This window comes from Nyctereutes procyonoides, unplaced genomic scaffold (assembly GCF_905146905.1).
Source record: "Nyctereutes procyonoides isolate TBG_1078 unplaced genomic scaffold, NYPRO_anot_genome, whole genome shotgun sequence".
In the NCBI taxonomy this organism is placed as follows: domain Eukaryota; kingdom Metazoa; phylum Chordata; class Mammalia; order Carnivora; family Canidae; genus Nyctereutes; species Nyctereutes procyonoides.
This window is the reverse complement of record NW_026575051.1, coordinates 24,289,535-24,317,341: the sequence shown is the minus strand read 5'-3', so window position 1 is coordinate 24,317,341 and position 27,807 is coordinate 24,289,535. Positions and strand designations below refer to the sequence as shown.

The 27,807-nt window shown below is 37.9% G+C and overlaps 1 protein-coding gene across 4 annotated transcripts in view; it reads right to left on the bottom strand.

Moving 5' to 3' along the window:
* The window catches only part of ZNF451 (zinc finger protein 451), an 89,701-nt gene extending 63,567 nt beyond the window's left edge, over positions 1-26,134 (bottom strand). The window contains exons 1-4 of one of the 4 annotated variants that reach the window (XR_008665088.1): positions 25,924-26,134; positions 25,296-25,379; positions 15,955-16,035; positions 12,188-14,470 (exon numbers count right to left, since the gene is read on the bottom strand). Coding sequence is in view for 2 of the 4 variants with exons in the window: in XM_055330250.1 (XP_055186225.1) it covers positions 12,974-14,470; positions 15,955-16,035; positions 25,296-25,379; positions 25,924-25,944 (1,683 nt within the window). In the remaining 2 variants the exon portion in view is untranslated. Of the gene's footprint in view, positions 1-4,217; positions 14,471-15,954; positions 16,036-25,295; positions 25,380-25,923 lie in introns of those variants that run through there. The other 3 variants (XM_055330250.1, XM_055330246.1, XM_055330248.1) reach the window with 3 other exon arrangements.
* Between the last annotated feature and the right edge of the window lie 1,673 nt (positions 26,135-27,807).

Sequence of the window (27,807 nt, the reverse complement as noted above, 5' to 3'; positions counted from 1 at the left end):
TAGCAGGTTATTCAGAGCTAGCTAAGATAATTAATGAAGGTGGCTGCACTAAACCACAGAGCTTCAATATGGATGAAACAGCCTTCTATTGGAAAGGAGATGCTATCTAGGACTTTCATAGCTTAGAGAGGTCAATGCCTGGCTTCAAAGCTTCTAAGGACAGGCTGACTCTCTTGTTAGGGGCCAACACAGCTGGTGACTTTTTAAGTTGGAACCAGTGCTCATTAACCATTCTGAAAATCCTAAGGCCCTTAAGAATTAATGCTGTCTACTCTGCCTGTGCTTTGTAAATGGAGTAAGGCTGGAATGAAAGCACATCTATTTACATGATGATTTACTGAATATTTTAAGCCCACTGTTGAGACCTACTGCTCAGAACAAAAATTCCTTCAGAATTTGACTGCTCATTGACAATGCGCTGGTCACCCAAGAGCTCTGATGGAGATGTACAATGAGAATGTTGTTTTCATGTCTGCTAACACAACATCCATTCTGCGGCCCACGGATCAAGGAACAACTTCAACTCTCAAGTCTTATTATTTAAGAGATACGGTCTGTAAGGTTACAGCTGCCATAGATAGTGATATTTCAGATCTGGGCAAAGAAAACTGAAAACCTCCTGGAAAGGATCTACCATTCTAGATGCCAGTAAGAATATTCATGATTCATGGGAAGAGTTTAAAATATCAACATTAATAGCTTGGAAGATGTTGATTCCAACCCTCATGGATGACTTTGAGGGGTTCAATCAAGACTTTCATGGACGAAATAACTGTAGATGTGGTAGAAACAGCAAGAGAACTGGAATTAGAAGTAGAGTCTGAGATATGACTGAATTGCTGCAAGCTAATGATAAATGAACAAATAAGGAATTGCTTCTTATGGATGAGCAAAGAGGTTTCTTGAGACAGAACCTACTCCTTGTGAGGATGCTGTAAAGATTGTTGAAGTGACAACAAAGGATTTAGAATATTACTATGCTAGAGAAATCATTCCTAAAAAGCAGAGTTAATCAATGTGGCCAACTTCACTACTGTTTTATATTTAAAAATTGCCACAGCCACCCCAACTTTCAGCAAATCACCAACCTGGTCAGTCAGAAGCCATCAACATCGAGGCAATACCCTCCACTAGGAAAAAAGTTAGGACTCACTGAAAACTCATGATGGTTAGAATTTTTTAGCAATAAGGTATTTTTAAATTAAGGCATGTATTTTTTTTTATACACAGTACTACGGCACAGTTAATATTTGTGTTATTGTGATGGTATGGAACCAAACCCGCAGTATATCTCTAAGGTATGCCTATACAGGTGAAAGTAACCAAGAATTCTTTCGTTCTTGAGGATAAAATGTTTAAGTTTGATTTTACTTATTTTTATTTATTTTTTAAGTTTTAATGTAGTGTGGAAGAGTTAGAGCAAAAATTCCAAGTCTAGGAGTAAGGTATAACTTGGAAAAGAAGAGGGCTTTCTTAGGAGATCTAATCTGTAATGATGGGATTCAATGGGTCAACCTAACTGGGGGCAAGAGAAAAGGAAAACCTGGCACAGGATTCCCTTGTCAGGGACATTTTAAAAGAAACTAATTATCAATGGTCACCATCATTTCTAAAGAGTAAAGACAAAAATCTCAAGCTAATATTTTAAAATTTCCCCTAGTAGTCTCATACTAAACAAATTTAGCTTTATGAAAAACTAGCTACACTACCCTGATTTTTCTTTTTGCTAGAGACCAATAACCACCTCACACTTGAAATCAGTTCAGCTGAACTTAAAATTGGTTCTGACCACGAACTCAAAAGTCTGATCATAAAAGATAATAAGGAGTTACATTCAATGTGAATTCCACACTTTAGACAAAATTTTCACCACAGTGATTAATACTTTTACTTACTAATCAAGTTTAATGAGCTAACAAAGATTTCCTGGAAACTATTAAAGTTTCTCACATTAATGTGAAACTGATCTACTTACTATGTGAACTATAAAATAAATCATACAGGATCATTAAATAGGTAAATTAATGACAAATGGCACAAAACACCACCAATGAAGCTATAAACTATAGATTTCAATGTCTTCTTCCCCTCACTTATATTTAAGTGAAAATAATCTCATCTTTTGTTAAAATATGTTAGGTAAAATCTAGAAGGCTAGAAATCAAAATGTCTACAGTACTTGTTTAACTGGAGAATTTTTTAAAATCTTTTTCCAGTATTTCTACAATCAGCACATATAATAAAATTAACAAAATTTCCATTTTTAACCAACAAGATGGTATGACAACAAGTATTGAGGATCTCACTCTTTTGTTTGGGAATAATGGATTTGGTTTAAATTAATCCCTTATAAAAATGTAAGTTTAACATTTATCTTTCATAAAGGTAGATGGAAATTTTGTATCGAAAAGGAACATAATCTGTTAGTAAATCGTATTTAACTTTTTTCCTCCAGATTTTTCTCTCTAGAAATCCAATGTTTAGGCTACATTATTTTTCAAACCTAACAGGAAAAGATATTAATTATACTAAGGTAGGTCATATTCAGTTCACAGCTTTAATGACTATCAGGAAAATATATTTTACAGAGCTTTGATGTCAAACACCATTACTATTTTAATGCAAAAAGCATTTAGCTAAAACATACTTGAAATTTTGTATTTTTCTTTAAATACATATATGCTTAAGACAAACTGCAAAGTACATATACTCATTTGTATTAAGTGTACTTAAATTATTAAAAATATAATTAGGCAAATTAAAAATTGAAACTTAAAATATTAGCTTATTCAACTATATCTGACCTTCCTCTTTTCCTGTTTGGGATATAAAAATAGAAAGCAAGACTCTCAACTTTTCCAATGACCAAGGTAATTTCTCAATGTTTAATATATTTATTCACATGGAAACTAATAATGTCCCCAAAGTAATTTTTACTAGAGCTTGAGTTTTAGAGGTAGGCTTTCTTTTAGAATTCATCTACAAATAAAGGCCTGTTCCTTGAACTATTCACTCTCAATCCTGCAGTGCATTATGGTTTAAGAAGCTATGTGCCATACACTGCCAGCTCCCTTCTGGTAGTTAAGAACTGGGCTTGGTACTGAATCCAGAGGAAGTGGACTATAATCTGCTTCGTAAAACTTTTCTAAGGTTTTATGAATAGATTCAAATATTAAATACAGGCAGATCTTTCACTTTACTCAAGTTGAATTTCTAAGTCCTTTCTTACTGCTTTAACTAGCTAAATCAGTTTTCTAAAAATATTTGCCAAGATCAAGTCAAAGGAAATACAGAATTAAAGGAATAGGACTGCTTTTGTAAAGCAATTTCTAGAAATACTGAAAAAAGCAGGGCTTCACAGAAGAAATTGTCATTTTATAATAGTTGGTTGCATTATATTATTTTGAGCCTTTTTTATAATGAGCATCTATTTTAAAATCACTAATCTCTAAAAAGCACTTTAGTTCTTCAGTAACTATCAAATTTGGCTTTATAAAAAATTACTTTTTAAATGGAAATATGAATATAGTAAATGGATCTTTCTCTATGAAATGGATTTCGTTTCTGTACAGGGTGAGATAGGCTAGGAGAAAACACTCTGTAAAATGAGTAATCCAGAGAACTGATCACAACAACCCAGTTCCCTGACTCACCAAGAGCACTTTTTTGGCTATAGAAAAGCCAGTAATAAGGGAAGATGAAATTTGCAGGAGGTGAGGGAGAGGAATAGGGAGAGGGGATATAGAGAATATTCCAAGGCAAATGTTTATTTGTTGTTCTTATAATATCTCCCTGAATGTCAGCTGGCACAAACTAGTCAGAGGTGCATCATATGGAGAATAATTATTCTAGCCATTATCCCTTCTATTTAAAGAAGGGATCCCAAGTTTAAAAGAAAGCTCAAAGGGGCAACTGTGAAAGTGGAATGAATTAACTTCGTAAATTATTATAACTATCCATCTGACCAGTACACTTGGTTAGAATAGAATTCCGAACTGCATTATTTCACACAAACTCAAATTTCAAAGCCTGCTTATTATTGCCCATCCTAAAGCTGCAGTCCGGAGTTTGGTCTGAAGTTTGCACTCCCAGAAGTTCTGCTTAAAAGCCCCTTCTACCCAACTTATGGCTCAAACCACACCCCAAAATAACTTTTTGAAAAGCAACAGTTTTTCTCAAGAATTTTATATTCAAATACAGAGAGAGCAGAAGGGATAAACACAGCAAAGCAGTACAATATTTATTTACCATCTCCAGCAGCAAAGCTTTGGAACCAGGAAACAACCCTTTTGTACAAAGCAATCATCTTCCCAACCCACAACTGGTTACTGTTCACAAATACTAGGTACACAGAACATCTGCTTTATGTGGCAAACTTAAAAACGTACAGATATACCCCATTCTGTAAAGTACTTTACTCGGTGAAGAAGGCAAGTACCACCAAACCTGTTAAGTAAGATTCTTCCTTCTGTAATGTCTTTTGGGTCAATTGCCAATATCTATAATTATAAAAATCCCCTCCTAGGAATGACTTTGATTCTATTTCAGTACAGGACCACACACAAAAACAGAACAAAACACCCCCCCCAACCTAAAACAAAATAACAAAAAACCCAAATGTAAACAAAACAAAAACATATTTGGAACTTGAGAATTTTTAGATATTTCTGAAGTTGCAAGGGGAGGATTATAACTTTAACCCTGAGTGCCACTGCTATACCTCTGGCACAGGAAGAAAAAGATGAATTAGGAAGAGAAAAGAGAAACGGTGAATGAAAGTGGCAACAAAAGCAAGAAAGGAAACTCAAATCACAGAAAAAACAAACAGGAAGTTGACAAAATGTGTTTTGGGTGCTGCTGGAGATACCACTGGACAAGGTTTAGAGGTTGTTCTTCAATACACCACTTCCAAATTCCAATGAAGCAGCATTTTTATAAATAACTTCATTTTTCCCAAGTCTACCCTCAAATTATCTGTAAGCCAAGGTACAGGGAAATCAGCCACATTTAGCTACACTGAGGACACAATGCCAATAGGAGGTCCTGAAATATGCAACTGTATCCCCATAATGGTCTGTCACACTCCACTTTAGTGTCATCATCTTCTTCATCTTCAAAGTTGTTCTCTACCAGTGTCTGTTCTTTTTCACTGCTTAAGCTGTCCCTGGGACTAGAGGTGCACTAACTGAAAGCCCTCCTTTGGCTCAGTTCAGGAAAGAAAAAGAATTGCTCTAGAAGTCCAAAGGGGACTATGGTACAAAGCAAACTCTAGACAGACTACTTCTATAACCTCACAAATAATGGCCACACAAACTTGGTACACTTCAAATAGGTGGGAACCAATACATTTCCATGAGTAATTTATCCTTTCTTCAGCTTAATCTCCACCAACTGTCCCGCATAAAGGCTGTTCCATAAGGTTCTGAAACCAGACACAATGTTCCACATGCCTTTGTATACACTGATTCATCTCAATGCCTGGCTTTTGATTCTCCACTAGTCCAACTATCTCTTCTCTAATCATGATGCAAACCCCAGCTCAAATTATTTGCTAAGTAAGAAAAGCTTCCTTGATCCCTCTAGATGGCCCTCTCTTCCATTCCAACTTCATCGCAGGCATTCCTCCAAACAGGACAATTACATCATATTGGTATTTCTTTTTCTTAAGAGAATATACCATCTCTTATTAACTCTCAGTTCCCCCAGACCTTCCTCAGTGCCTGCCTGCATACAGTTACTAAAAACTATGATAGAAGATTGTTGCCAACATAGACACAAAGTGACAAAACAGCATCCATCAAAAGTCATATACATACCTACATATCCTAGCTCTTCATTCTACATTCTTTTATTTTTTCTTATTGTTTATCATGAGCATTTCTTAGCCTGCACTTAAGAGACTATTTTACTTTAAATATGCCTTTCAATGATCTAGTGCATTGACGAGCTGGTAATACAGCTTAATGGTTAAGCCTTAAAAAACTGTAAACAAGGGGAACATGATCTGATGACATGAACTATTACATGCTATTAAATATACATCATAAAATGTATCAGTATTTATATCCAATACCATCCCACAGTTATATCTACGTAGAAACAGCACACCTATGAAAGAAATCTATACTGGGCTTTTGAATCTTCAAAGTACTTCCAGGCATTACCTCATTTGAGAGTAGGAAAACTGAGGCTCAGGAAACAAGTGACTTGCTAATACTCAGATCAAAGTCTTAGAATTTACATACCTGTGCTTTGCACCATTCCACCTTCGTTCCTAGCCAATATCCTAAAGATGCCAGCCAAAAAAAAAAGAACCACCCCACACACACACCAAACTTAAGTATCTGAAAAAAAAAAAAAAACTGTTGTAACACAAAAGGCAGAAAAAAAAATAAAAGCAAAAAAAGACCCTTGACTAAAATGATAAGTACTGAAAACAAATGGATTATGTGAAACAAGCCAATGACCATTCATCATGAACAATTTTAGTGCCACACAGTGAAATCTCAATGGAAAAACTAAGAGGTTAGGGTTTCTGATCTGACAAGTGAAATGACCAGGAATTAGTTAATATAAGACATCAAGTACTAATGGATGAGAGTACAGCCATAAACACAAAATTAAGGGAAGAAAAAGATTAGTATATGTCAAATTAGCTTTTCAGAGAAGTTATAACTTGAGTTGAGCCTTGAAAAACACAAAGAGGCAGCCTAGTACAATGCTGAATTGAGACTTTGGAGAAATAGTCAATATTCAAAGCTAGGTTCCATCACTTGAGCAATGTGCTTAATGATGTTTCATTTTCTCATATGCAAAATAAGGGTGAATTCCTTCAAGAACGCCTTGTAATTTCTAACAGTGTACTAAATGTGAGCTCTATAAATGAAAATTTTCTCCTATACTTGCTTCCCATGCAGGAAAACAACTGTTATACCTAAGGCTATCAAGGTGCTTTCAAGATCTCAAAATATATTTTTGCTGAAAGTAAACAGGAGTTGTTATAAGCCATTAGACAAAGGCTAACATGCATGCAACTGTTGCTAAGAATCTAAATAAGGCTAATTAAACACTGACTATACTCAAACCAAGGCAAAAAAGGAAGCACTGCACACCTAACAGCAGAATGTTTAATACAATTAAGTATGTTCAAAAAAATGGAACTGAAATTTGTGACTTGGAAAATGCTTCCCCCTAATCACTCATATCATTGTTGCCCCAGTAATTAACGTGGTATAGGTAAAGGGACCATAAACATGATAGTTATTACAGGACATTAGTGTTAAATGCACACTAAGTAGTGTGAAACACAGCTATCACAGATAAAAGTAGGAATTATCAAGAGGTCTAATTGTAGCCCTTAAAACTGAGTGATGAGATACAGCTACTCCTATGGGCAAGGACAGAAAAGAGAAGGCATATGATAGGCAGCTGACGGGGGCGGGGAGGGGGGAAGCATATGAAAATAGGTCTTATAAAGAGACTTCTTAACAGAACTCACAATAACATATGAAGCATTTAAGATCAAAGCAGAGTTTAAAATAAGACTAAATACAAAGCATTACTTTCACTTCTACCAAGGAATATACTTAGGAATATTAGAAAACTCAATACAACTTGAAAGATCTCCAAAGTCCTATGACAAAGTACAGACAACCTGAGAATTCTTACTGAATTCTTGACAAGGCATCAGAAAATCCAAGAGATCATGTGAAATAGACATCTCAATAAAATAGGTAAAGCCCTTAAGACCTAGAGAAAACTGGGTAATTTTAAGATAGAGTATATGTCAGAGCTTTTTATAACTTCATGGTGATGGGCTTATAATTTTTGAGAAGATGCAATTAACCATAAACTATATGTAATAATATATTTGTGTGAAAACTATGCAAAATGAGAAAATAATACTGCCATTAAATAAGAAGGCATTAAAAATTGATTGAATTTCAAAAGTCAGTAAATAATAGTTCCAGAGACTGGACTGGCTACTTTTTTAAAAAAGGACAAAGGAGAAAACTAGAAAAATCTCTTACAATAATGCTGAAGGCATTGTATTTAAGTACACAAACACAAAGCCACATCAAAATCCTGGCTTGTATTTACTGGTTGAATAAAAAATATAATCTACATCAAAGAGATTAAGGGAAGATCAGACATCCTAGAAAGAGGTGTTACATAAAAGGGAAGATCAATATAAAGAATGAAATTAATATGATAACATCAAAAGGACATAGTTGGACTGATCACTTCCAGATATACCCCACTGGAAGCCAACATAATTTCCAGTAATAAGGTATCTCAATGGTACCAAACACTAATATAAAAAGTTTTCATTACTATAAAGGCAAACAAAAGAAAAGACAAAGTAGTACAAAAATATTATCCCGGTAATCAATAGGAGAAAAAAAGATTTAATAAAACAATATTCTCATCATTCATCCAGTAAGGGAAATTCCATAAAAGAATATTTTGATGGCTTACAAAACTTGTTACTTCTGGAAAAATAACTAAAAGATTTGCATTCAATAGTGATCATCATCAGTCAAATAGTAACTTCCACCTGTATATTTTCTTAAGCAAAAGACAGAAGAATTGATTGGTTTCTATATCCACAAATGACAACTATATAGAATGAACCTGGTCAACTGAATGACATGCATAAGATGCACACAGATATCACAACCCATTATTGGACTAGTCACTAACATTAAGAATGGTAAATTTCAAAAGACAAGGAAACTTAAAACAGTGCAAGTCTGGGGCAAAATATGCCTCATGTTAAAAACAAAACTTTTTAGTTATTGCAATCTTTAAACTATTTCTACAAAGATCTAGTCCATAATTTCTAACCTTCATCAGAATCCCAGTAAATTATATCCTCAAGAATAGTGAATGTGGCATTTAACTCTGTTCATCCATGTCATTTTTTTTCATCCATGTCATTTAACTCTGTATCCAATTTTATCGCTAGAAGGGATTCTGGAATGTGTCTATTCCAACCTCCTCATTTTTAGTACCTGAGAGGTTATCCTGATGTATTGGGCCCTTAAGGACATTATCAATCAGGTCACTTAGGTATCATTCAGTAAATTATTAGCATAGTACTAATGTAATATACTAAATAGTATCCAAGTATCCTGAAACAATTTATGTTCCCCTCAAAATATCATTTTGAGGGCTAAGTAAATAAATGGAATTCTAAAGAAGCTGCCATGCAGTTAAAAAAAATTTAAATGCAATTACACAGCGATAAGGAAGCTGTTACACTGTCTAAAAAAAAAATAAAGTGTCAGCAAATTTACTTTTCTTAATGTCCTTGTTTCTTCTCACCAAGTAAACACATCCACTTATCAATAGAAGTTGTGTTATCATGGCTTAGAACAAGGTTAGATAGGAGACAAATGACTCAATCAGAAAACCTAGAATGTGCAGACAGAAAACAAAGCTGCCTTAATGCCCAGGAAACTGAGCCAATCACTAGTAACTAAAAAGAACTACTGTGAAGTTATTTAAATAAAGGGGGAAGGGCATACTCTACAACCTTCTGAAATGGATTAACAGTGCTATAAAGAAAACAAATTAACATTCAGAAGGAGAGTACATTTAGATAGTGCAATTGTACAGATGATGAATAAACTACAAGATTTAAAAAACTCACTGTACAGAACTCACATAAATATCACCAGCAACATATGCATGACATCAAAATGTTAAGTTTTAAACAATAGGGTGAAATTGAAAAAGGCACTTCATATAACAATGGAAACAGTTTCTCTGTACACAGTAAATGCAAGAAACCATATTATCTTCATATACATTTTACGTCTAGTCAAGAAATAACATTTTGAAGAAAAAGGATTAGACGCATCCCCATTGAGAATACCAAATCATTAAATTTGCAATTATACCAAAACTTCCTAGGAAAATCTAGAGAGATTTAAACATCTAAGGTTCACCCATGGAGAATTCTATGCAAGGTACAATATGAAAACTTATTATCTAATTGTGAGTTCCATATGCTACTGGGGTTGCAGATCAACCCCCTAGATCAAATCCCTATTTTTAGTTTTATAACACTATCATCATTCGAGTGTGCCAGAGAAAGATTTTAAAATCAACAAACAGGTTAAGGATACTGCTTCCTCTGCGATCAAGACACTGGCTACAGCTAAAAGCTGTTCCCATTCTACTACATTCTGACAGTCCCCACTCAACTGCCAGGTTCCTTTCAGAAGTTACCTACTACTCGATCAACAATTTGATAATTCAGTATCTTTCCACTTTTAGAAAATTCTCTGGAGATGCCTGAGCTTATCAATTAGAGTGGTAAAGCATATTTATTACTGAGCAACATAAATAACACAAGATGAAGGGAATAGCAAACATTGTTTTATAAATATTTTAGAGGAGTTACACAGTGTAAATATAAAAAACACTAGTGAACTGTACACTTAATAATAGTTAAGGTGGTGAACTTTATGTTTTCATTTTCCTGACAACTAAAAAGTTTAAAAGGAGCTGTTAAGTAGAAGTGCCAAAGCAGTTTCAGAGAATTCCATCTTCAAGCATCATTTATTTCGGTTTGAATTTTGGAAAATAAGAGTACCTCAAAAATCTCACATTTGTAACCCAGTATCTAATTCGGGAAGGAAAGGGAAGAAATGGACAAGTGGGAGCAGTCTAAAGTAGCCTTAGCTAACTAGGAACGGCTTTGTGCAGCCATATAGAATTCCAAGGTCCCTCTCCAATTAAGTTCACCTGTGACTAGTCCTTTCCTAAAAGTAACTACAGTGCCACATCAAGGGCACATGAGACTGCTTGACTGATGTGATATGTATTGTAAACTATAAAAATCCTTCTATAATATTTTTAGGCCCTTGTTTCTCTTCAGGTAGTTCATTAATGCTCTTCTAGAGTTCAATTTGAAGAGTTTCTACAGCACTGGCATGGACCTAAAAAAATCATAAGTATAACACTGGAAATATACAAAAATAAAAGGTAAGTATTAACTCTAGATATAACTTGACCAAATTTGCAAGATGATTTCCTCTATCAGGACTGTTTATGCTTTAATCTACACATAGGACCACTGCAGTACTCTGAACTTATCTGACAAAATAAAATAGCTTCTTCTAAGTAGGGGTCTTTGCGTCTTCAATTTCTAGCACAAACAGGAAGAAAAGTAGTAAAAAGGGTGCTAAATATAGTTACAATGGAGGGAGAAGAGTTTCAGCTATCAAAAAGTAGGGGACTAGGGAAAACGTCAATTACCACTGTACAAGAACTATGGCAAGAGATAGAAACCACATGAATTCTAAAACAGTGTGTTATATTCCACTAACGGTAGACCAAAATATTTTGATCAAGCAGATGAAAAAAACGCAGATGTTTGACAAACCAAGTTACAAAACTTTAAGTCTGTTGGTAAAAAAAAATTCTTTTTTGGCTGCCAAGCAAATACTACATGATGTACTCAGACCTCTCAAACTTGACACTTTCTCCATTTCTGAAGTCACACTACAAAAACGAGGATCTAAGGGCTGGTATACTGTACAGCCACTGCCTTGAGATTAAAAAGATACTGTGGGATATACAATTGAGGTATCTGCTGCCAGTTCCAGAATTGTGAAGAACTATTAATGGAACCAACTGGGAGCAAAAAGGTAAGTCGTCTCTCGTGATAGAGTCTGACTAGATTAAGGGACCAATAAACCAAGAACATGTCATTGAAGTCTTGATTTCAGACTTTTTAAAGAAATTTCTAGTGGATATCATTTAAAGATATCCTGAAACAGAGCTGTGTGAGATGTTCTCTTTATGACATTCACAGTTTAACACTTAAAGATTCTCAGTATCATCTAGTTTGATGGCACTCCTCTTTCTTTATTTTATGAGGACCAGATTGTCAGGCATGTTTGGAATTCTCTTGTAAGAGTTCAGATTTGCATGCCTGGATGGTATAATATCCTTTATATCCAGGGCATTAATGTACATATCTTTTTTGTGTTTAGAGTGATGCATTATCAAGCTCAAAGAAGTTAACTGTTTAGAAGGTAGGTTTAAGAAGGTCATCTTGATAAAAGGCCCAGAATATCCTGAAAGAACACCATGACTGGGTCTCACAGCTTCTTATTATGAGAGCTTGATAAGAAAAAGACTTAGATGTGATGATAATAAAGAATTCTCTCACATGTAGCTCTGAGTGGTAATGACAAGGTAGTCATCAGTCTTGATAAAGATAGTTATTGTGAAAATTTCTAGAGATGTTATAGGTAGGAAAGTCTTTTTCCAGCTGGTATCTCCACAGTAGACCTATAACATCTAGCCATCCCACTGGAAGCAAACTGGTTTTAGCAAAATTTGATTTGTATTCCAGTTCTTGGCACACAGCTTCATGGTTGATTCTGAAATCTCAGAGAGCTTGAGAGTAGTATGGACTCTTGCTGAGTTGATCATCCTGACATAAACAGAGTACAACAGATTTGTCATTTTGTGAAGATCTGACAAGCTGAAGCCTGAACAAGGAAGCACTGATGTCCTAAAAACGAAGGATCTGCCTCTGGTATTAGTATACAAAGATCTAATAGTAGGTTATTTCCAGACCCCACATCTACTAGTCCTCAGTTTACCAGTAAGATTTTCCTGAGGAATAAATCTTTATATTTTTCTTTAATCACAAGAGGATTCAGATTCCTGAGTACCATCCTCTGAACTTATTTCGGATCAGAAATAATGGGTAAACCTTTGTCCAAACCTACTTAGATGAAAGTCTCTATTGCTCACATGGCCAATAAAACATGAGTCTCTTTATTATAACTTCTTTGAAAAGTCTAGAATTTAAATGTTAGTTGTGATAATTCCAGACATGCATCAGTTTCTGAAGTGACCTCCTACCTGCAGATCCTGTTTTGAGTGGAAGTAGCTAGTAAAATAGTTAGGCTCTTGGAGGACTATACTGGTGAACGCAAACAGGTTATTAATTCTTGTACCCGTGGCGTTCTGGAGATTCTCCCTTTTTTCTGTATCTATAGGGATGATTTCGAGGTTTGTACCAATCTCCTTTGGAATATCCTCTATTGTGATAATGTGCTTTCTGATCATGACTGTAAAAGTATCGATGTTGGTTATAGTATTTGTTGTGGTCTCTATAGTCATTTTCTTTAATACTGTTTTCTTCTGCAACAACAGCATTCACATCTTGCCCAAAAAGGGAAGTACCATCAAAGGGCAAATGTGAGATCTTTTCCTGGGTTTTCTTAGTGAGAGATGTAAGTCGGAGCCAGGCTTGTCTTCTGTAGTCTATTGCCATTGCCATTACTCTCACTACGGAATCCATTATATCCCTAGTAGTACAAAGCTGCCAAAGGCCTGCATCCATACCATCAGATATTATACATCTTGCTTTTCCACGATCAAACTCTGGGTCATGAACCAGATCCTCCATATCTTCCCAGAGTTTACGCTGATATTGAGTCATATAGGCCATGTAGCTAGCAGCTCGGGCTGCAATGGAAGCAGCATGGTAAAATCTACAACCCATGACCTCCATTTCTTTTGAGGTAGAATCTAGAGGAGATGTTGTGCTTCCTCTTTTGCTGTGCTCTAATGCTTCTACAATAGGGCCCTCAGCTGGTGGATTTGGTTGGAAAGGAGAGGTATCCTTGGCCACAGGATATACCCTGTGCCCCATGAAGGAGGAAGGATGGCAATCAGCAGGGTCTTTAAAAACCTCAGTAGTAGCAATTCTCAGAAGCGGATGCAACGGAGGAACCAAACGTTTCTTAGAGGTCACATAATCAGGTTTTCCTTCACACGATTCCGCTTCAGACTGTAATGTTACTCTCTTTATAACACCTCTCTGTTCCATTCTTTTCAAAAGACCTGTGAAACTAGACTGACTGGGGTCAGTTGGCTGCCCTTTGTCATCAGCTGAGGGAGATTTGCAGTCAGCTTCTTCATCAACTGTGGATAAATTTTCATCCTTGGAGGTGGAGATGTCCCACGGCACTGAGGAGTTCTCACTTGGCCTAGAATGATGAAATCTAAAACAGCTCCTAGACTGCAGATCACGTATCACTCGGGACATCTCAGCCACTTGTGTCTGAAGATAAAGGATGGCATCCTGTCCATGCTGTGAAGCTGAAGAAGACTCTATAGGTAAATCCTCCTTGACCTCTGAAGAGGCCAAAGATTCTTGGGGGACCAGAACTGGAGATGAAGGCAAAGTCTGATAATTTTGTGATGGTTTAAGGGTCTCTGTCTCAGAGATCTTAATATCTGAATTATTTTGATCATTTTTCTGGTTCTCCAATGGGTTCTCAACAGAAGAAGGTTGAGAAACTATCCTCTGTGGACTGCTGGTGCAACTCCCAGAGGAGGAGCTGCTGTCTCCAATGGGAAGAGGAACACTGCAGCTAGAGCACATTTCTGGGCGATGATTCTCAGAGGATGGCACCTTAGACTCAGGCATTCTCTGGGTTATCCACATGAACAAGAAAACCAAGGAAGAAAAAAAAATGCTTTTAATATGTTAACTTTCAAGTGCAGAGATGCATGTCCAGTAAGTAGAACTCAATTTTTAAAATTATTATAATAACAATGAAAGATGCAATCCACTACAGATCAGCAAGGGGATCACAGAAGTCAAATCCATAAGCTTCACTACCCCAAAAACCCATTATCAAATATGGCCATTAATGTGGCACTCTGTTTATGAAAAAAAGAGTGAAAACAAGCCCAGCTCAAGGGGTGCCATCCTGGCCTGCTGCTTGGTCTCATGCTAGGATAAGAAGAGGTGGTGAGACTACCAGTGATTAACAATCTTTTTTAAAAAATCCCATTCAATTTATGTAAGTCAACAAGTAAAAGCTAAAAAAATGGCACAGAGAACTTCGGGGAAAGTTCCACTGAGAACAAAAAATATTTCTGAAAGTCCCTATTACAGAGTCATTTTTAAGCCCCTTTAAAAATGCTCTCCTATTCACTCTCCATGAATAATAAAACTTCCCAGTTGCATAGATCTACTTTATGGTTTGTAGTTTCCAAGGAGCTTACATATGTATTTGTTAATTCATTTTGTCCTCACAACAACCCTGTGAGGTAGGTATTACTCTTATTTGATAAACTAAAGTTAAAAGCTGCTTAATTTATTCAAAGTCACAGAATTAATAAGGAGTGAAAGTTCAGACTAAAACCTAGGCATACTTATTCCAAGTCCAAGTCTCAATCCCCTATGTCAAGGAGAAAGAAGTTTTCTGGCCACCTTGAACAAGAGCCAAGAGTTATCTAACCCATCAAGAAAACAGCCCAGTAATAGACATTTGGGCTAAGACAAATCAAAGACAAGACTGCTACAAAGGGCTCAGCTAGTTTGATTTTCAGAATAAGGGAAATATCAGTTTAAGGGTCAAAGCCACAACCAAGCCAGTTAAGAGGAAAAAAAACTCTATGTGAGAGATAGACGAGGTTAAAAGGAGTGATGACTGAAGTACTATGCCACCTATAACCCTTTTCCACATTCCATTTCCTAAAGGATCTTCACATATCCTTTCTTCCAAGATAAACATTCTGTGGCCACATGGTTCTGGAAGAAAAGGATTCAGTTATACATGGCACCTGAGGAGAGACAGGAAAGGAGAAGGGCACAAGGAGCCAAAAAGCTTGCAGTTTTTATTCCATTTTTCTTCTATCAGATACCATCTTCAAGGTTTAGAATTTTCCTGTGTCATGTTATCCTTTCACATCCTCACTGAAAGTAAAGAAACAAAATTGGGAGTAGGAGATATTCTGGGCCAAGGACTCATGGGACACCTTTTGTGGCTCATTCTACAAAAATGAGCCATTCTCTAAAGTACTACAGCTCCTAATACAGCCACCACTGACTTGACAACTCTCTTTAGGCAATGCCTTTTACATGACAGAAGTGAAAGAAATGCAAATCAAATATAATGTACTTACATCACTACGAGATGTGCTAGGCTCTTCATCATCACTGCTGACCAGATCAATGTATTCAAGAACAGGTCTTAATGGTCCTTCCTATGAAACAATTGAACAAATTAACAAGTCATGTACAGTTATTCAAACTAAGCTAGTCATTTAAAACAATCTTTTTTTTTTTTTTTTTTTGGTTTGGACTGGCACCAATTCCTCTAAAGAGGAAGCCTCTGGGGTGACAGAAAATAATCAGAACAAACACAGGGAAAAATATTCAGAGTACATGAATAAGAATGATAAAGTCTAAAAGAAAGAGTTTAAACCTTAGTAGAGGGCACCTAGAAGGCTCAGTCAGTTAAGCATCTGCCTTTGACTCAGGTCTTGATCCCAGAGTCCTCGGAGCAAGTCCTGCATTGGGCTCCCTGCTCAGCGGGGAGTCTGCCTTGCACTCTGCTCTTCTTCCCTGCTTATGCTCTCTCTCCCTCAAATAAATAAAATCTTAAAAAAAAAAAAAAAAACCTCAGTAGAGTTATTAGGACAATATTGATTCTTTGAGAAAATGAGTATTTTTTTTTATTTTTTGAGAAAATGAGTATTAAAAAAGGAAGAGTGCTACAAGAATTTTAGGTGGGATGAGTATTAATTATCTGATAACCAACCTCAAAAATATGCAGTTCTTTGACTAACAGCTCAGCTTTATATCCCACTCCTATAGTCAAATATCAAATCTGATTCTTCATTCTGTTTCCAACCATACTGACTGCATCACAGACCAGGCTTTGAACGTTAGGCCTAAATGCCCAGATTTTATTTGATAGGCAAAAGGGAATCAATAAACACAAAGATAGGAAAAACATGAGAGCTGTGCTTTAATAGACTAATCATACAGACAAGTAAGGAAAGTGGGGAAGGCAGGATAATTAATCAGTCCAATAATGCAAAACTAAAATAAAGGTAAAGAGAATATTGTGGTACACCTACAAGAGAATACATGGGTATAATGAAAAAAAAAAAAAAAAGATTGGCTATAAAAAAAAAGTCCCCCGCCCCCCCAAACAAAACAAAACCCCAACAATAACAAGGAATCAAAAAAAATCCTTAAAGTTTCAAGCTTGGGCAACTAGAAGGATACTAATGCCATTAGTATAAATCTGGAATACAGAAACAGGAAGCTAACATTCTTTTAGACATAACAGGTTGATGTACCAGTGGTACACAAAGGTAACTGGCAGACAGCTAGAGATGTAGGTCTACAATCTGGATATATGAACACAGTTAAGACATACAGATTTGGGAGTTGCTCCCCTAAAAGACAGACTGAAACTGTGATAGAGCCAACAAAGAAAGCAAAGAGGAGAAAGGAGATTTAAGGAGGTTCTCAAGGAAATGCTGGAATTTTAGGACTCAGAACTGCTAAGTAGGTAATCAGGGGCTAGGGAAGAAGAGTCAGGAATGCATAAATTCAAAGAAGTTAGAGAAAACCTCAACAAAAAGTTGTCAATGCTAGGGGTACCTGGGTGGCTCAGTCGGTTACGCATTTGCCTTCAGCTCAGATCATTATCCTGGGGTCCTGGGACTGAGCCCCAGGTTGGGCTCCCCGCTGGGCGGGGAGCTTGCTTCTCTCTCTCTCTGCCCCTTCTGCTCGTGTTCTCTCTTACTCTGCTCTCCCTCTCAAATAAATAAAATCTTAAAAAAAAAAAAAGGTTGTCAATGCTAAATGTGGCCCAAAATGCTGACAACCAAAAAAACTGTCACTGAATTTGACAAGATTTTTTAAATGCCTGAGAGCTACTTCAAGAAAGTAGTGAGCATAAAGAAGCCAGGCTCTAAAATATTAAGTAGAAAATGAAGCAGTAGGGGCACCTGGCTGCCTCAATTGGCAGAGCATGCAACTTTATCTTGGTGTTGTAAGTTCAGGCTCCACATTGTGCATAGAGATTACCTAAAAATAAAATCTTGAAAAGAAAAAGGCAGTAAAGGCCATGAGTAAAGAGTATTATTTTTAAAAATCTAGTATGTTGAGTACAAGAATAAGAGACACTGGAGGCGAATTCAGCTGAGGGAAAGATTTCTTAGGGTGCAGAAAGCTGACTGCTGGCAAACCAGTGATATGATCAGTTGGAAAGACTAAAGTCGGGAGACTTAAAAAAAAAAGAAAAAGACTACAGTCGGGGAGACAGAAGCTAAGATCTAGTTAAAGATCCTCTTCTGGGATCCCTGGGTGGCGCAGCGGTTTGGCGCCTGCCTTTGGCACAGGGCCCGATCCTGCAGACCCAGGATCAAATCCCACATCGGGCTCCCAGTGCATGGAGCCTGCTTCTCCCTCTGCCTGTGTCTCTGCCTCTTTCTCTCTCTCTCTCTGAATGAATAAACAAACAAACCTTGAAAAGAAAGAAAGAAAGAAAGAAAGAAAGAAAGAAAGAAAGAAAGAAAGAAAGAAAGAAAGAAAGAAAGAAAGAAAGAAAGAAAGAAAGAAAGAAAAAAGAAAGAAAGAAAGAAAGAAGAAAGAAATTTACTACTGAGGCGAACCATTAGATTAACATCTAACCGTTTCTGAACTGCCGAAGAACAGTAACTTCATATGATTCACACTAATCAAAGGAATAAAAAAAATCCAAAAATGAGAAAAAGCAAGTCCTTTAAAGTACTTATTCAATCACTCCACAAATAATTGTGAGGTTTTAAGTGAGAGTGGTAGAAGATGATATCTATTTGAGACCACCAAAGAGGAAGAGGCTGAATTAAAAAAAAAAAAAAAAAGATAAGTATCCCAAAGAAAAATATTTATAAGCAAACACTCTACACTTTAGCTAATTTTCACATTGGATATTGAAAAAAATTCCACCATAATGAACTTAAAGAATCAAAACATTTTAGTATTCCATTTATTTTGACCTACCAGTAACGTAGGTCATTGAGCCTACACAGGCACTGTGCTGAAGACTTCATATGCATTATTTCATTTAATCCTCAATTACTTTACAAGGTAAAATAGTGAATTATTATTTAACAAATGACAAAACTAAATAAAGTACACCTGGTTCTCTAAATATGTAACTGCCTGTGTCGTCATTGTAATTCTGAGGTTACGTTCAAAGCATACATACTACTATTTTTTTAAGACTTTATTTTTAAGTAATCCCTACATCCACTGTGGGGCTCAAATTCACAACCCCAAGATCAAGAGTTGCATGCTCTACTGACTGAACCAGCCAGGCACTCTTATACACTATTGGTTTTATTTTTTAAAGATTTTATTGATTTATTAGAGAGAGAAAGAGCAGGGAGAGCAGCAGAGGAAGAGAGAGATGCAGACTCTCCACTAAGCAGGGAGTCCAACGCAGGGCTAGATGTCAGGACCCCAGGGTTCATGACCTGAGCCAAAGGCAGACACAACCGACTGAGCCACTCACGTGCCCCCTTACACACTATTTTTAAGTCAATGCCTTATTACCTAAGTTTTTAAGATACTTTGTATTCCTTCAATAAGAGAAAAAAAGACTTCCTGCTATTGTCGCCAACTCTGAATAACTCATACCACTAACCAAAAATCCCAAAATGCGTATTATATAAATATCAAGAAACATAATTTTTTTAAAAAGATTTTATTTACTTTTTCATGAAAGACACAGAGAGAGGCAGAAAGAGAGAGAAACAGGAGAAGCAGGCTCCACGCAAGGAACCTGATATGGGACTCGATCCTGGGACCCCGGGATCACACCCTGAGCCAAAGGCAGATGCTCAACCACTGAGCTACCCAGGCATCCCAAGAAACATGATTTCTTAAAATGTTTATAATGACTGCTTATGTTCTTAACAGGTATAAATCAATGTAGTCCTCCAATCAAAGGTATTTTATTTGAATTGCTCTATCCGCCAATCAGTAAATCATCATTCACATCCCTTTTGTACATAACAAAATCAAAGGATTCTACTCCCCAAGGCCACACAATTAGAGCCAGGAGCACTGATAAAAGCAAAATAGTGTGGGAACACAACTGAGGGACACCTGGGTGGCTCAGCGGTTTAGCACCTGCCTTCGGACCAGGGCGTGATCCTGGAGACCGGGGATCAAGTCCCACATCAGGCTCTCTTCATGGAGCCTGCTTCTCCCTCTACCTGTGTCTTGGCCTCTCTCTCTGTATATCTCTTATGAATAAATAAAATCTTAAAAAAAAAAAAAAGGAACACAGCTGAATTAATAGTCTAAGTTTAAAAAAAATTTTTTTAATGACACAAAAAGCTTTCATTCCGGTTATCAGAAAAATTATTCTCATACAAAGGCAGACACCAATTACCTACTTCTGTTGACCTTTGAAGAATATGAGGATTATGGGTGCTGACCTTCCCTCCCACCACACAGAACTGAAAATCTACATGTAACTTTTGACTCCCCAAAAATGGAACTACTAAAAGCCTACTATTGACTAGAAGACTTACCAATAACATTAATAGTTAACACTATTTTGTACACTGGATGTATTGTATACTGTATTCTTATAATAAAGCTAAACAAAATACTAGGAAAATAATAAGGAAAATACTTACAGTATCTGTATACAAATGGACACAACAGTTCAAACTCATGTTGCTCAAGGGTCAAGTTTAAGTGGAAAATAATAAGTTATGGTCTAAAAGAAATGTAGCTTACTCCAGTCTAAAACGAATATGGATTTGAGCATAGATGCACAAATCTAATCTAAAACTTTAAATGATGCATGTGCCTTGGGGATACATTTCCATATAGAGAAGTTAGGGATATAGTTTATTTCTGCAGTCCTGTCCAGCAAAAATTTCAAATAGTTCCCAAATGCCTACTTTAAATCTAAATTTAGTGCATAATTCGAAATCTACCCTATCCGGCCCATCCTTTCCCCTCCTACCTAAAAATTTTTATCCTCCAGAACTACATATAATCCTCTCTGCTTTCCCATTTTGATGCCTTTTTTTTTTTTTAGGATTTTTATATTTATTTGACAGAGAGAGTGAACACAAGTAGGGTGAGAGGAAGGAAGAAGGAAAGGGAAAAGCAGGCTGGATCCCAAGACCCTGGGATCATGACCTGACCCAATGGCAGACACTTAACCAACTGAGCCACCGAGGCGCCCCTTGATGCCTTTTCTTTTTTCAAAATTCTTTCATTTCTTTTATTTTTTAAAAGATTTTATTTATTCATGAGAGACACACAGAGAGAGGCAGAGACATAGGCAAAGGGAGAAGCAGGCTATTTGCAAGGACCCTGATGCAGGACTCAATCCCAGGACCCCGGGATCACAATCTCAGTCAAAGGCAGATCGCTCAACCACTGAACCACCCAGGTACCCCTCTTAATTCTCTTTTAAATACAAATACTAAAAGTTACCTATGCAAAAAAGTCTGCCTTCTTTTATTTTTTTTAATTTTTTTTTAAATTTATTTATTTATGATAGTCACAGAGAGAGAGAGAGACAGAGACATAGGCAGAGGGAGAAGCAGGCTCCATGCACCGGGAGCCCGATATGGGATTCGATCCCGGGTCTCCAGGATCGCGCCCTGAGCCAAAGGCAGGCGCCAAACCGCTGCGCCACCCAGGGATCCCAGTCTGCCTTCTTTTAAAAGCACCGTGTACTTTTTTTTTTCACATGTACTTTTTATAAAACAACTACTTTCCACTAAAACTATTTACACAGTTCTCATCACCCATCTTATCTTCCACACTGAAATACAGATACTTACAGGTAGGACATATTTCCAGTTAATCTTTGTAGTTCCAGAGTATTTACTTAATGACTTTGCATATCACGAACTCCAACATAATACGTATTTATTTACTCATCTAATTATAGGCCAAAGTCATGCAGCCAAAAGATAACCTGATATTTTTGGCCATGACCCCTTTCTACTACAGTTAAAGTATTATCACTTGACCTACGTGCTTTGGAAGTTACTTAGAAAATTACACCTTGATCTGCTTCACTATTTCTAAATGTTCAATGATTTCACATTATACCAAAATCTTGGCTGAAGTCTCTGTCTCATGTGCTATTACCAAAATTACAATAGGTTACGTCAGCAGTTTTTATATCTTTATATCTAAAGTAGCATTGCGAAAATGTCATCAGTTCTTAGCTAAACTAGTTTTCTGGAAGTAAATTAAAATATCTGCAGTTTCAAAGACAGAAAGATGGTGGCCGAATAAGGCATCATGGTATTCTCACTCTTTGAAAGCTTGTGTAACACTACTTTAACAAAAGACCTACATTAGTACTCATTTTCACTAACTGGAGGAAATCTGAGGAGAATTTTTGCTTATTAAAAAAAAGATAAAAAGCCAAGCTACTGTACAGTGTTTCTTTTGCTGCAAGCCATTATAGAAGCAGCATGCACCCAAAGTAGCAACAATAGCACTGCCAAGATCTTTCCCTGGGAATTTAAATTCATCATCTCACTGCTATAGCTTTGAATTGTCTCAAAGCATCTGTACCTTACTTTATTTTATTCATCTATTATCAAGATGTGTCCTAAGGTATCAAAAAAGCCCCCTTTTAATACACTTCTATTAATATTTTTTTTGGTTTGGAAATGCTAAAAAATTAATTGCTTTAATAATATAAGTTAATCTGAATTTTTATAATATAAATTATAAAAGCAATGTAAATTAATTGCTTTTCACTTTCTGCCATCTTAGCTTATGAAAGTTTTGATAGGTTTCAAAGGTTTTTCCTTTCCAATAGTGGGGTGAGGGGAGGGCAGGTGAAGTCACACTTCTATTTCTAAACTAAACAAAAAATGAGAGCAAAATCTTTAAAAAGTTTTTATGGCAATAGTGTCATTTGAGATCATACAGGCATTGACTTTGCAAAATCAAACAGTACACTTATAAACAGTCCAGTTCTCTGTATGTACATTTCAACAAAAAAAAATTTTTTTTTAAGATTTTATTTATTGGGCAGCCTGGGTGGCTCAGCGGTCTAGTGCTGCCTTTGGCCTGTGGCCTGGTCCAGGAGACCCAGGATCAAGTCCCACATCGGGCTCCCTGCATGGAGCCTGCTTCTTTCTCTGCCTCTCTCTCTCTCTGTGTCTCTCATGAATGAATGAATGAAATCTTTAAAAAAAAAAAAAAAAAGATTTTATTTATTCATAGAGACAGGGAGAGAGGGGCAGAGACACAGGCAGGAGAAGCAGGCTCCATACAAGAAGCCTGACGCGGGACTCAATCACGGGTCTCCAGGATCACACCCCAGGCTGCAGGCCACGCTAAACTGATGCACCACCAGGGCTGCCCATCAACAAAATTTAAACGAAAGAACTAATTTTTGCACCTCCACATCCTTATCATTCCTTTCCTTCACCATTCTGTTTGGTTCTAGACTCTTTATTTTGCAAACCACAGAAAGACTGCTATGCCACCATGTGGATTAAAGTTGAGAAAATTAGATTAATGAGAGTGAACTAAGAAATTCAGAGTAAATCAAGAAGTGACACCATAATGCCGTTTTTGTATCTGAAGAAATCTTAAGCAGAGAACAATTTGTTATTTTTACTGGATAAGCTTTACCTGAAGGAATCAAATATAAGATTAGTTTACAAAGAGAAGTAGAAGGCTCTGTCTCGGAATTTATTTTAAAATAGAATAAAGGTATCATTTATTATCATTTAAGTGTTATCACTAAAAATAAAGAAATGTTTTTAATAGGTTTCTTTTCGTATTGTAATTGCACTTATTACATATAATTCTCCATTTGGCACTATCAGAACTTTGAACCTTTATTCATCAACCCCTAGGGATAAGTATAAGATATTGAATCAAAGTGAATGAATATACAATAGATTGCATATTTTTTATTCTTCATGCAAAGATATATTCTCTACATTTAAAATTTAAATTAAGATTTAAAAATGATTGAATATTTTCAACTTCAGCTTAATACCTTAAGCTTGTTAATCGTAAGTTATACAATTTTTCATTCCACAAGTACCAAAAAAAATGTTTTAAAATCTTTTTATTAATTCCATTTGTGATTCTCAAAGGCCCATAATCTATAAAGTATGTCACTCCTTTATTTGAACAAAACATCAAGATATATCATCCGAATATATCAATATTCAGAAACAAGCTGAAATATTTGTCCTAAGGAGCATGGAAATCCATTACCAACATACTTTAGTTCACATGAAGAGGCAGGACACAATTCAATTCACTCCCATCCCCAAAACCCTTGTTAAGTTTAAAATGAGGACAGAGAACACCTGAGCTAATTTAACAGTGTATGTTAACTATATTGGAATTAAATAAAAGGACAAAGTACAATATGCACTGGCAATGGTGAGGACAAAAAAAAAAAAAAATCTGTTAAAGACTCCTAAACAAACCCATTATACACAACGTAACAATGGATCACCACAGTAGCCCTAATACTGGGGTATGTAGAGAATATCATCCAATAACCAGCTTTACAAAATGCCCCAAATCAATAATAACAAATACACATCTGACAATCTATTAAAGAAAAATTATACACGTTTAACAGCAAACTTCAACTAATCACTGCTTTGGAGAAGTTTTTAGCTAACTAAAATACCACTTTAAATAGAGTCTTTGCAAAATTTTACAGTTTGGGGTGAAGACCATCCCAAAATACTTCAGGGCCCCCTTTCCCCCAAATCAAGGCTTTACAAAAGCATGGTTCAGAGAGCCATGTGTCCTTTTATTTGTTCCAAAGTGAAGATTCCTGGGTCCTGCCTTCAAATTCTGATTCCACAGGTGTGGAATGAGCCCCAGGAACCTGCACATTTACACTTACTAATGCTTATAGACCACTGTCCCAAACGGAACAAACTATGAAAACTGTGTGTTCCTGGTGATGCAGGGATCTTCATTATGAATATCTACTCTCGCACTATGATGAAACATGATGATCTCAGAGGTTGGTGAAGTCTTCAAGCTACTTGCCTTCATGTCATGAAACTAGAGAACGCTCAGGTTTTGAGTTCCTGCAACCCTTCTTGTTTTCTACCTCCTTCCTCATCTGTTCGCGGCCCCTTCCCTCTAACCTGCAGGTCATCTCCTAGAGGACACTCTTGGGAGACCAGAACTTTGCGTAGATTAAGCATAAAATGGCGCTAAGAAGGCACAAGAAGCATGATCAAATGTGAGGCATGTTTTTTCGAACAGTCTTTGGGGTGTCCAGTGCAGGTGCTCAGAGACCTCCTCTGGTCAATTTCCTAACCCTACGCCAAGCCCCCAAGTGTCTGGTGCACCTACCAGACCTTCATACACGGCGGCTCAATGGAGAACGCGCAGGTGAGGTATCCTCACATAACGGGCTTACCACGCATGGTCTCGGGATGCCGAGGAAAACCCGAATGTCGTTGCTACTTACGCTAACAAACTGAATGTCATCTTCGTTTTCATCCGTCGTTGCCTCAGATGCCTCGGGCCCAGCTGGAGGGACAGATTCTATCATCTATAAAAACAAGCCAGAACACGCTTAGCTACTCAGCCACAGCCTCGGAGGAAGAGACTGTCCCCGAAGGAACGAAAACGGGGAGCGCTCTAACAGCAAGCTCCCGAGGAAGGCGAGTGGAGCCAAGCGCACGCAGAGCCGATGGAGGCGGGTGATGCCTCTGCAGACGTGGAGCCACGGGCAGCGGACGCCGCCGAGAACCACTCGCCAGCCCCCGCGCATCCCCCCGTCTCCTCGAGGAGGAGGGACGCACGCTCCCCGCCCAGGGGCGAGCCTGTCTCAAAATGTCGCTCTCGCGGCCGGAGCAGCTGCCACGGGGAGCTCCGGGGCCGGCGCAGGGAGCCGGGGGCCGCCGGGCGGCCATTGTTGCCGCCGGGTCCTCCTTCACACCCGCACCGGGCCCGCCCGCTGGGCTCGGCCCGAGCCGCCGAGGCTCTCGCCCCGCCGCGGGGCTGCCGCCGCGCACCAGGCCTCACACTCCGCCACACACAAAGCCCTTCCCGGCTCGGCTCGCCATGCCGCGGCCCGACGCCCGACCGCTCACCTCCGACCCCGGGTCTCCCATTTCTCCGACGGCCTAACTGACAGCACCGCCGCTCCTGCGGACCCCGCCGCCGCCGCCGCCGCCGCCGCCGCCACGACTTGCCTTCCCGCCCAGCACCGCTTCGCGCCGCCGTGACCCGCCCCTGCGTGAGCGCCGACGCCGCCGACGCCGCCGAGGCCGCGGGCGGAAAGAGGTGCGAAACCGCGTCAAAAGGCGGAGCGGCCCGCTGTGGCCCGCTCCACCCCCGAGCCTCTGTCGCGCCGTCTGGGCCCGCCTCCCTCGCGCCGCGCGGGAAGCTGGGAGTTGTAGTTCTCGTCGCTCCTGAGACTGTCTCGGCTTCGGTGGAAAAGAGCGGAAAAGGACTCCGAAGTATGGCGCATGCGTCTTGCCACGCTGACGTCAGCTGCAGCTTTGCAGAGCTGTGGGCGGGCTAGGTTCTGTTTTATAGGGAAGGGCAGGAATGAGGGTGTGGGTGCAGGAGGTTTTGGAATTGATGATGTGTGGGCGTCGAAGCAAAGCTCACGGGTGTCAGTTTTAGTCGCAAAGGTGGATGATGGGGACTAAATTCTGATCATCCTTTTCAAACTTTTTTGCAGTGGGCCCAGAATGTGGAGGCTTAGTTGAATTTTGTGATAAATCCAAAGTGTCCTTGCATTACTCACCTAGCTTCGTTCTCTGAGCCACAGCTCCGGTTTCCAGGTTGGCCTGAAGACCACTGACGGAGCAAGGGAGTCCGGGGCCAGAGCGGCCAGGGGCCCGAGGCCTAGCTAACTATCCCCAGGCTCTAGACCAGCGGTAATAACGTGCTGTTTAAGGATAGTCTCGGATATTACCTTACAAAAACAGCTTACCTTTTTTCAGTGTTCATACTCAAAAAGTGGTCTATGAAATAGTTCATTCATGTTCACTTGTGTGGTTTTTCTCACTTTGGTGTCTTACAAAAAAAAACAAAAACAAAAAACAAAACGGCTTTTTTTTTTCACACCAACAATTTTTAAAAGTACCTTTCCAGGCAGAAAATCCTTTTAAATCTTAGATGCCTGTTTTTGCCTGTCTATATGCAAAATCTACCATCTGAGTATTTGTGTCTATAGTAATTATTCTTAATATTTGGTATTTCCTGCATTTCCAGCAAGTGTTTTATGACTTAATTTGCTTTTCTATCGAAGTTTGATAATTCTAGAAGCAAACAGAATGGGAGACCAGTGACAGGTATGAGTTCATGGATAAAACTCTTGAAAAACAAGCTTTATGTGGCAAGAGCCCCCAAATGCTCATACTCTTCAATTCAGTTGTCATTACATTTATCCTGAGGAAATACTTTAATCCGTAGGAAATTCTTTATGCAAAATATTATTTACAACAGATGTTTGTAATAGAAAAATTGGAAAGCATTTAAATGGCTAGTGATTGGGAAACGAAATGGTTAAGCTTTGGCATGTATCCTACCAATATAATACTATGGAGTGTTTTTATCTCCAATGAAAATGTTTAGCTAAAATTTCAAAAATACTATTTTTCAAAAATGCAAGACATATAATATGATCAGAAACATGTCAAACCACCAAGCTAACCACGTCTGAAACAGAAAAACTACTTATACATTAATAATAATTTTCTCTGGGTAGATGTTTATAAGAAAATCCTTTGAAACTCACTAACAATATTAGAGACGTGCCTATCGTTAACACAAAGCTAGGTTTATTTAGCTTGGTGTAGCAAAAAAAAAAAACCATAGAAAAAGCTTAGGAGTCTCTCAAACTGAGGAAATTAAGAAGAGACTGGGTAGGGTGATATTAAGGCCACTGTGTGAAGTTGGAAACTGGTTAGATTTGGAAGAAGCAGAGTTGTTTGCCTGTTGGTTCAGGGTTCAAAACAATGGGG